Source organism: Meriones unguiculatus, chromosome 6, assembly GCF_030254825.1.
Source record: "Meriones unguiculatus strain TT.TT164.6M chromosome 6, Bangor_MerUng_6.1, whole genome shotgun sequence".
Classification (NCBI taxonomy): domain Eukaryota; kingdom Metazoa; phylum Chordata; class Mammalia; order Rodentia; family Muridae; genus Meriones; species Meriones unguiculatus.
In genome coordinates this window covers 31,707,212-31,717,130 of record NC_083354.1, presented here as the reverse complement: position 1 = coordinate 31,717,130, position 9,919 = coordinate 31,707,212, and the positions used below count along the sequence as shown (strand labels likewise).

The window sequence follows — 9,919 nt, the reverse complement described above, 5'->3', positions numbered from 1 at the left end:
GGGCAGGCTCCTGCCCACAGAGCTTCTGCAGCCTTCAGGCCCCGGGCTCGCCAGCTGGGGCCCCAGGGTCAGCAGCCGCCACCTCCCAGGGCTTGACTTGTCTGTGGAGGACAGGATGTGGGGCCTCCCCCCGCCCTGCAGCTTATTATAGGCCGAGAGAGCCCTAGGGAAAGCCTGGGGTGGGGCTGCCTCTCAGGAGAGATCAGGGATCAGTACAGCAGGGCTGGGCCCTGGAGCTGTCGCAGGGACACTTCCCCAAGCCGCCTTGACTTGGTGGAAAGGCCGACTCACGCCCTGTAGTCATGTCACAGAAACTGTTTCCGGAACCGGCTACCGCGAGCATTCGCCTGCGGCCACCGTACCGACCCCCTCCTGCACCATTCTGGGGACCCTCAGAGGACACAGTGAATGAGGGGCAGAAGGAAATCTCTTTAATAGCGTTGCAACATTAGGCCTGGGAGTCACTGCAGGAGCACAGTGCCCCCGGCCGCGAGGCTGGGCTGAGGTGTATGGCTGTGTTGCACACTCTGAACAGACAGGTTTCACGCGGGGAACTGAATAAATAGACAGTGGAGCAGCAGAGACAGGGGGCGTGGCCGTCTCCTCATCCCGCCTCCTCCAAGCGGGGCTGAGGGGCTGGCACACTACGACGGGTACTCGTAGTCCTCGGCGCTGCGCCGGCCGAAATCCATCCAACCCATGTAGTCCCGGTCGCTTATCCTGTGGCTGGGGTCCAGGCTCTGCAGGTTCTTAAGAACGGACACACGGCCAGAAGGAGCTGCAGGCAAGACAGAAGGGAGATGAGAGCCTTAGATCGGGGAATCTGGTGTGTGTGTGTGTGTGTCTGTACACGCGCACAGGCACGCACGCTCTCGAGTGGTGTGCACACAGGATATACGCATGCACGCGGACATCTGGGTGTGCCTCAGCCGCTTTCCCATCTTACTGAGACAGCTCACTGGCTGGGCTCGGCCTGGAGTGTGAGGCGCACGATAAGAGTCTGCCTCAAACCAGGTGGAAGGCAAGGAGCAGCTAGCACCCCAGGCTGAGGAGCAGCTAGCACCCCAGGCTGTCCTCTGAGCGTCACATGTGCACTGTACCATTACACACGCACACACACACACACACACACACACACACGCATGCACCCATGCACCCATGCACAGAAAGAAGGAAAAAAATATTTTTTTTTTCTTTTATAAGAACCAGGACCAGTCAGATGGCCCAGGGCGTAAAGATGCTCATTGCTAAGCCGACAAGGCCAGTTTGAGTCGCTGGACCACACAGTGGAAGAATAGAGCAGACTCCTGTGGACTATCCCTGAGCTCTGAGGGACCACCATGGCACACCACCACCAATAAATATCAAATAACAATGGAATCAAGTTCTCTTTCTATGTGAATACTGTTGCCAAGCAGGGGTGGCGCACGCCTGTGATCCCAGCACTTGGGAGGCGGAGGCAGAGGCAGGTGGATGTTTGGGGCCATCCTGGTCTGCAGAGTGAGACCAGGACAGCCAGGGCTATACAGAGAAATCCTGTCTCATAAAACAAGAGAAAATATTGTTTAGATTACAAATTATTAATTTGAAATAACAACCTGAAGAATACTCCTTAGGTGTGGGCGAGCAAACTTTTAAAGGATGGCTGCTGCTTCCTGGGCTCGGGAAGAGAGGGAGGAGGAGCTTCCTGCTAAGAGCTCTGCTGGAAAAACCAGTGTCACATGCTGGTTCTCGGCAATAACTCAGCAACCAGGCTTTCTGTTACTATAACTGTCTGGGATAGTCCTAAACTTGAGCCAAGGGCTCTAGAGTGAAAAGTCTAGAACTCTTCAGGAGGCTCTACTGGTGGCCACCACAGAGGGCGGGTCCTACACGAGAGACAGCCAGTCAGAAGGAATAGGGAGGGCATCCCATGTTTCCAGGTTTTATCACTATCTCCTATCTATCTATCTATCTATCTATCTATCTATCTATCTATCTATCTATCATTATCCATCCATCATCTATCCATCCATCATCTATTCACCCATCCACATCTATCTATCATCATCTATCCATCATCTGTCTATCCATCCATCATCTATCTGCCCATCCATCATCTATCTGCCCATCCATCATCCATCTATCTATCCATCCATCATCTATCTATCCATCATCTATCTATCTATCTATCCATCCATCATCTATCTAGCTAATCTCTCCCTCCCTCCTTCTCTCTGTTGAATTAGCAGGAAAATAACCTAGAAAGGGGTGGCTGTGGGGTGAGTTCCCAAACAAGAAGAAAAATAAGAAATCTCTTGATTCCCCTTAAGTCCCCTGGTCTCATCTTTATGTGTAACTCTAAGAGACCCAACCAAGCTGTCCAGTTTGCCCTCAGTGGTCAAGCCAGAGGCAGGCAGGGCAAGGTGGGTCAGTGACCCGCACAGAAAGGAGCCCACCACCCACATTCTAATCCAGTTCTGCCGGTCGAGGTTAACACACCCAGCCAGAGGTCACCATGAGCTGCTGCGGATAAAGTCAGAGATGACAGCTGTCCTGAGAGCCGCTCTGGGAACCCCAGAGCCAGGAGGGGGTCTGGGTCGCTCCGCCCTCATCTCCTACATCTCGCAGGGGAGAGGCCCCTGCGCAGGGAAGAACCACTCAACCGCAGGGCACGCTGCTGCCGGCCTCGGGATTCGCGAGGGAAGCCTTTCCACGCTGAGAAGCCCCGCGCGCACAGCACAGCGCCGGAGACCCTTCCAGCCTCTACGGATAGGTGTGGCCAAGAGAGTGCGGGCTGCTGCTGGCCCTCCGACCCTTCCCTTCTGCTCTGTGCTCAAATGCCTACTGCTTTTCGCAGATCCCAGCACAGATCCACTTCCTGCCCGAGGGTTCCACGGCCCAGTGTCTGGGTGGCCCCGAGTCCCGATGCGCAGACGGTGGAGGGCATAGGCAGATCTTACCAGTACTCAATTATTTTTTAATGTTATCTTAAAATGCCGTTAGACTTCAGCCCCGACACGGTGCCCTTCGCCACGGGGTTGGCCACCTCCGCTCCGGGGTGCTGCGGACACCGAGCCCACCGCGCTGCGCGGCGCAGCGAGGCCGGGGCCGCGGCAGCAGAGCCGGGGCGGCGTCCTTACCTTTGCGGACCTGCTGGATGTACCGCGCCAGCAGGGCGCCCAGGCGTGCCCGCGGCTCGCCGTCCGTCCTGGGCACGGCCCTCAGCTGCCTTCGGGGCGCCTCCTCCGCCCGCCGCCCCGCAGGCTCCGCGGCTGCTGCTCGGGCCACCGGCTGCGCCAGGGCGCCCGCGGCCAGGACTGCCATCAGCACGCACAGACGCACGCTGCCCTTCATGGCTGTGGGGAGCGAAGAAGGCGAGCGCGGTGAGCCAGAGCCCGACGTCCCGCCCCAGAGCCGAGGCCGAGCGCGGGGCCGCAGCCGCGCCAGGCTGGCTCACGCTAGCCAGGGAGTCCTCGCTGCGCCCCGGCCACCGCGCGCCTCGGGACGCTGTGCCCGGCTTCTGTGTTATCCACACCGAGGGTTTAGGATCCCACAGAGACCCGAATTTTCTGCCCAGTCAGAGGCAGTGCCTCCTCCTGCTTTCCTGAAGTTCGAGGACGGCTTTGCAGCTTCTCTCTAAAGCAGAGTGAAGTGTGTGTGTGTGTGTGTGTGTGTGTGTGTAGACAGTCCAGGAGAGAAACGCGGGAGGTGGCATTCATCCGCTGCGCTGATAAACGGGAGACAATGGGAAGTGCAGTGTAGAGTTTGGGCGCGTAAAGGGAAGCTGCATTGATCGAGATTCCTCGGCGTTAAATGGGAGCGAACAAAAACCTCTGTAGAGCAAACCCCAGAAATCTGTGCCTGTGCTCAGTGGCCAAAGCCCCACCGCATTTGAGAGCGGAGCAGATGAGACCCGTCTCAAAGCGCTGTATTTCTGTCCCCACAGCCCTGCGTTTGTGTGTGTGAGAGTGTGTGTTTGCAGCATTTAGAAAATGGGCATAAGTCTTAAAAGCTCCTGGTATTTTCTTTTAAATGACTGCAAAGTCTGCGAACAGCAGGGGAAGCCTGGGAAAGCAACCCCAGCTTTGGCACGCACAGAGAGCAGAACGACAAGACCCCGCGGTACCCACCGAGACGGTCTCAGGTCCAGCGCTGGTGCCTCCGGCTCCGGGAAACCTTTCCAGCCGCCGAGGGAGGGAAGGCACTGAAAGCAGAACCGTCAAGGCTGCAGCGCCGCGGGCGGTCCTTCCCGCTCCTGCTGCGGGGACACCTGCTTACCTGTGGATGCGGACTCCGCTCCGGGTTTCCGGCGGCGCAGGCTGCAGGCCAGCAAGTTCAGGGCGGGAGGGCGGCCGGCTCTTAAATAGCCCCGCCCGGCGCGGAGCCAGTCATCTGTTTACCCAGCGCTGACGCAGGGGAGGACACGTGCTCCGAAGGCGACAGCCGGGACCCCGAGGAGGGAGCCGACCCAGCGACCCAGCACAGCCCGGGCGGGGCGCTTTCCACGGGGCACCTCCTTATCTAAAGAGCTTCCTCTCCACCTGCCCGCTGCCTCCCCAGGAGGCGCCTCAGGCCGGGTGTCCCCTCCTGGATGGGGGGCAGGAGTTTTCTCTGGACCAGAGACTCTGGCCACCTTCAGCGAGTTTTGGGGATCAAATGGTCCTTCAAGGAGTCTGGGGGACCCTCACAGCAAGTGTAATTCTGGCTTGCTCTCTGGGGCCAATTTCAGACCTGAGTGCGTCCCCACGCGTGAGCGAGAGGGGTCGGCTCTCAGTTTCTCCGAAGCCGATCACAGCTGGCCTCCTAGGTCCATTTTTATTTTTGTTTTTTACAGACTTCTAAGATCTGCGTGCACCTCCTGCCTTTGCAGGGAAGAAGCCTTTGGAAAAGGTTTCTTCCCAAGACGAGTTCCCAGTGCCCACATCTGCTGATGCTACTGGTCGCCAAGTGGCGCCAGAGGGTGCCTCAGGCCCCCCCCTAGCCCCCCTTCCCCCAGTTCTGGCTGGCTGAGCCCTCCCCGCGGCTCGCACCTTCCCAGGGAGCTCACGATCGCCTTTTTCAGTCGGACCCCTCTAGAGTTCTGCTGGGAGATGAGGACCTTGGCTGGGATAAAGATTCTCACCACGTGTCTGAGAAAGCACCAGACTGATTTCCAAAGCGGCTGTACAAGTTTACATTCTCATGAGCAACGGAGGAGGGTTCCCTTTCTCCACATCCTTGCCAGCATGTGTTTGATCTTAGGCATTCCGATGGGTGTAAGGTGAAATCTCAGAGTCGTTTTGATTTGCATTTCCCTGATGACTAAGGATGTTGAGCATTTCCTTAAGTGTTTCTCTGCCATTTGATATTCCTCTACATAGAATTCTCTGTTTCGCTCTGTACCCCATTTTTTAATTAGATTACTTGATTTGCTGCTGTTTAACTTCTGGAGTTCTTTCTTAATATATTCTGGATATCAGCCCTCTGTTAGATGTAGGGTTGGTGAAGATCCTTTCCCAATCCATAGGCTGTCGTTTTGTTCTGATGACAGTGTCCTTTGCTTTACAGAAGCTTTTCAGTTTTTATTGATTGTTGCTCTTAGAGCCTGTGCTGTTGGTGTTCTGTTCAGCAAGTTTTCTCCTGTGCCAATGAGTTCAAAGCTCTTCCCCACTTTTTCTTCTAACAGGTTTAGTGTGTCTGGTTTTATATTGAGATCTTTGAGCCACTTGGACTTTAGTTTTGTGCAGTGTGACAAATATGGATCTGTTCCCATTTTTCTACATGTAGACATCCAGCTAGACCAGCACCATTTGTTGAAGATGCTGTCTTTTTTTCATTGTATGATTTCTGCTTGTCAAAAATCAAGTATTTGTAGGTGTGTGGGTTTATTTTTGGGTCTTCTATTTGATTCCATTGATCCACCATTCTGTTTCTATGCCAGTACCATTCAGTTTTATTACTATTGCTCTGTAGTACAGCTTGAGATCAAGGATGGAGAAACCTCCAGATGATCTGTTGTTATACAGGATTATTTTAGCTATTCTGGGTTTTGTGTTTTTCCATATGAAATTGAGAGTTGTTCTTTCAAGGTCTGTAAAGAATTGTGTTGGTATTTTGATAGCACTCCTGGCATATATCCCAAATATGCTGAACTATACAACAAGGACATTTGCTCAACCATGTTCATAGCAGCTTTATTTGTAATAGCCAGAATCTGGAAACAACCCAGATATCCTTCAATGGAGGAATGGATACAGAAATTGTGGTATGTTTACATAATGGAATACTACACAGTAATTAAAAAACAAGGAAATCGTGAAATTTGCAGGCAAATGGTGGGATCTAGAAAAGATCATCCTGAGTGAGGTGACCCAGAAGCAGAAAGACACACATGGTATATACTCATTTATAAGTGGATATTAGACATATAATATAGGAAAGACATACTAAAATCTGTACACATAAAGAAGCTAAGCAAGAAGGAGGACCCTGGGTAAGATGATCAATCCTCACTCAGAAAGGCAAACAGGATGGACATCATCGGAAGAGGGAGAAAACAGGGAACAGGGCAGGAGCCTACCACAGAGGGCCTCTGAAAGACTCTACCTAGCAGGGTATTGAAGCAGATGCTGAGACCCATAGCCAAATTTTGGGCAGAGCGCAGGGAATCTTATGAAAGAAGGGGGAGATAGAAAGACCTGGAGGGGACAGGAACGCCACAAGGAGAGAGAGAGAAAAAAAATAATATGGGCACAGGGGTCTTCTCTGAGACTGATACTCCAAACAAGGACCATGCATGGAGATAACCTAGAACCCTTGCACAGATGTAGCCTATGGCAGCTCAGCATCCAAGTGGGTTCCCCAGTAATAGGAACAGGGACTGTCTCTGACATGAACTCAGTATCTGGTTCTTTGATCACCTCCCCCTGAAGGGGGAGCAGCCTTACGAGGCCACAGAGGAAGAAAATGCAGCCAGTCCTGATGAGACCTGATAGACTAGGGTCAGGTGGAAGGGGAGGAGAACCTCCCTTATTAGTGGACTTGGAGAGGAGCATGGGAGGGGATGAGGGTGGGAGCTACAGCTGGGATACAAACTGAATAAACTGTAATTTATAAAAAAATAAGTTAATTAAGAAAAAAGATTCTCACCTAACCAGAGTGAAGAGGGGCACCTCCTGCGGTAGCATGAGCATCCGTGTGACCCCCAGACCCTGCAGAGCACAGTGATCATCTACACTCAGGGTGAAAGACAGCTGAGTCCCTCTACCCCATTTTAAAGAACACATGCTAAGGACCCAGCAAGCCGCACTGCAGCCCCTCGCTACTCCCTGCAACCTGGGGTCACCAGCCAGCCACGCCAACCCCTCCCTCCTATCGTCACTGTGTGCTTAAGAGAAAGGAGGTTTGCCTTCTGCCTGGTGTGTGGGCTGGCCTGTGTCCTGTCTGCTGTGAGAAGGTGATAGATGTGTTTGGATGTGAGATGCCCTCCTCAGGCCCTCGTGTTGGAACCCCTGTTACCTGCTGCTTCCAGAGGGTGCGCACAGGCTCATGGGAAGAGGCAGGTCATTTCAGCGGGCCTGGGGGTTGGTGGCCCCACTTGCTGTCTCTGCTTGTTGCCCCCTGAGATGTGAGCAGGTGGGGAGGTTCAGCCCTACTCTACGTTTGTCACAGAGCTCCCTGCTGCCTCCCCACCATCATGGACTGCGTGCCTTTAAACCACAAGCCAAAATAAATTCTCCCACAAGTTGCTCTCAACAGGATGGAAAGGCCCTTTCTGTGGTCTGTCCTGCCCCCACCAACTCCTCAGTGGGAGCCCAGAACTCTTCGACCTTCCCTGTCCCCTGTGGAGGAATGACACCATCATGTCCTGGTGTTACACTTGAGATGAGGCAAAGGAAAGAAGAAATCTGTAACTGTTGACTGGTTTGGGAATCTAGAAATTTCTGTCTGATTTTGGTGATTAAGATGTTAAATGACAAACTGGAGAGGTGGCTTGGCAGTTAAGGGTGCTGGCTGCTCTTGCGGAGGACTCAGGCTTGGTCCCCAGCACCCACGTGGCGGCTCACAGCCACCTGTCACCCCAGTTCCAGGGGACCTGACACCTTCTCCTGACTCCTCAGGCACTGGCAGGAGATTTGTCATAAATTTTATAGCGCCAGAAAGAGAAAGGCTAGGGTAGGTAGGCCAGCCTTTCTACCTACAGCCCCCAACCCCAAACCCAACAACCCAGCCTGTCCTTTAGGGCAGGGCTGAAACTGATTCAAGCTGCAAGCCAGCAGCCAGAGAGCAATGAGTGTGCAGGACTTTCCTCTCATCCGAGACATGGGAGAAGGAAGGAGTTTACCAGCTTTTGTGGGGATGGCTGGCAGCATCTTGGCTCCAGGTGGGTGAGAGGAGCTTCTGGCTGCCATGCCTGGGGCTGCTAAGGACTTGCAGAGGAGTGAGAAAATGATTTTTGTCTGCCAGATTGTGTTTCTTATGTAAGGATTTGGAGCTTGGAGTCAAGAGGAAAAAGAGAAGAAACTCAGCCCTCCGTCAAGAATCTTGGTTTTATAGTTTTGGTCTCCTCCTTAGCTTGCCCCAGACCCTGTGACTGGGGAGTAGGGACAGGACCCTGGAGAGCGTTCCTGAGGACCTAGTGGCACTGGGTGCTGGTAGGAATGATAGCCTTCTAAAGGGAGACCCAGGCCTCCCCGTTTGGCTATTAAACTTTGATATATGGCCCCCAGGAAATCGGAATGTCCCCAGAATCTCACGCTGAGATTGTTAGCACAGCCATGGTCGCTCGTGAGGAGAGAGCTGTGGAGTTCACTGACAATAGAAACCCTTGGTGGGTGAGATGGAGCCCGAGGATGAGAGAATTTGCATTTTCAGCCATTTCCCCCAAATACTGCCCTCTCTAAGCAAAGTCTGATGTCAAAGCAAGGCTCAGGGTATGGAGAAGAGCTCCGAGGGTCTTGGGGAGGTCTCGGTCTTACAAATGCATCCCAAGGCCCCCAGTTGCTCATTCTTTGCTCTGACTTGGGGCAAAGACACAGGGGACATGGCACTACAGAAAACCCCTCAGGTCCACTGAAGCTATAACGTCTCGGGCTACTTCAGGCTCCTGACGAGGACCCTTTGTATAATGAGATACTAATTTGAAAGCGAAATTGCGGATGGGTGGGAAGAGCAGGAGGGAGAGTGTAGCTACATCTTGGCACTATTGCAAGCGGCGCCAGGCTGCGAAGACGGGTGTGCTGAGAGCGAGTGGGTTTGCAGCCAGAGCACAGGGACTGAGAAGCAGCCTCCCTGACGTGAGCGGACACACACCGGGAGGAGGGGCTGCTGGCCCCGGAGATGCGCTCACGCTTCTTTGCCCAGCCGCGAGTATGTGCTTCTGGGCTTTGGAAGGACCCTCGCTACACTGAGTATGAGTTGCTGACCATCACACCAGGCCTGCAGCTGTCCCTCTGGAGCCTTCAGAGCCCTGAGTGCCCTCCACAGCTCTGGAGACAGGCCAGCCTGACGTCTGGAGCTCTGTGGCTCTTTGCCCCGCGTTCTCTTTGTTGGGAGGAGCCTGCCATGGTGCACAGAGGTAAATTTCAGTTTGGGGAACTGACACCCGCCACCCTCCCCGTGGGGATCACCCGGGGCCGTGCTGCAGTCTTGAACTTTGAATGCCACGTGTCCTTCCTTCATGGGCTAAGGTGTTTGAATATGTGGTCCCCAGTGGTGGCACTTTAGAAAAATGACACCAAAAATAACACTAAAAAGTTTGTTTGTTTTCGCTTGTTCGATTTATTTATTTATTTATTTTTAGTCAGGATCTTATGAAGCCCAGGCTGACCTCAAATTCAACATGTAAGAGAACACACGCACACCCTTGAGGTTGACTAGAACACCTGTACTGCTGGCCCAGAGCTACATGGGGAGCTAGCCCAAATCCCGCAGGCCCGAGCCTCACGGTGCTTTGTCT

The 9,919-nt window shown here is 53.6% G+C and overlaps 1 protein-coding gene across 1 annotated transcript; it reads right to left on the bottom strand.

The window, feature by feature from the left end:
- Positions 1-409: 409 nt before the first annotated feature.
- Positions 410-4,872, bottom strand: Cck (cholecystokinin). Its single transcript, XM_021647401.2, has 4 exons — positions 4,261-4,872; positions 4,113-4,186; positions 3,123-3,338; positions 410-778 (listed from the first exon to the last, which is right to left on the bottom strand). The coding sequence occupies exons 3-4, from the start codon at positions 3,334-3,336 to the stop codon at positions 645-647; spliced, it is 348 nt and encodes a 115-aa protein (XP_021503076.1). The 5' UTR covers positions 3,337-3,338; positions 4,113-4,186; positions 4,261-4,872; the 3' UTR covers positions 410-644.
- Between the last annotated feature and the right edge of the window lie 5,047 nt (positions 4,873-9,919).

Bases quoted from the DNA above. Each gene is read 5' to 3' on its own strand.
- Cck (XM_021647401.2), bottom strand. From the start codon at position 3,336: ATGAAGGGCAGCGTGCGTCTGTGCGTGCTGATGGCAGTCCTGGCCGCG. The intron at 779-3,122 runs GTAAGGACGCCG...TCTTGCCTGCAG, and splicing joins CATCCAGCAGGTCCGCAAAG to CTCCTTCTGGCCGTGTGTCC.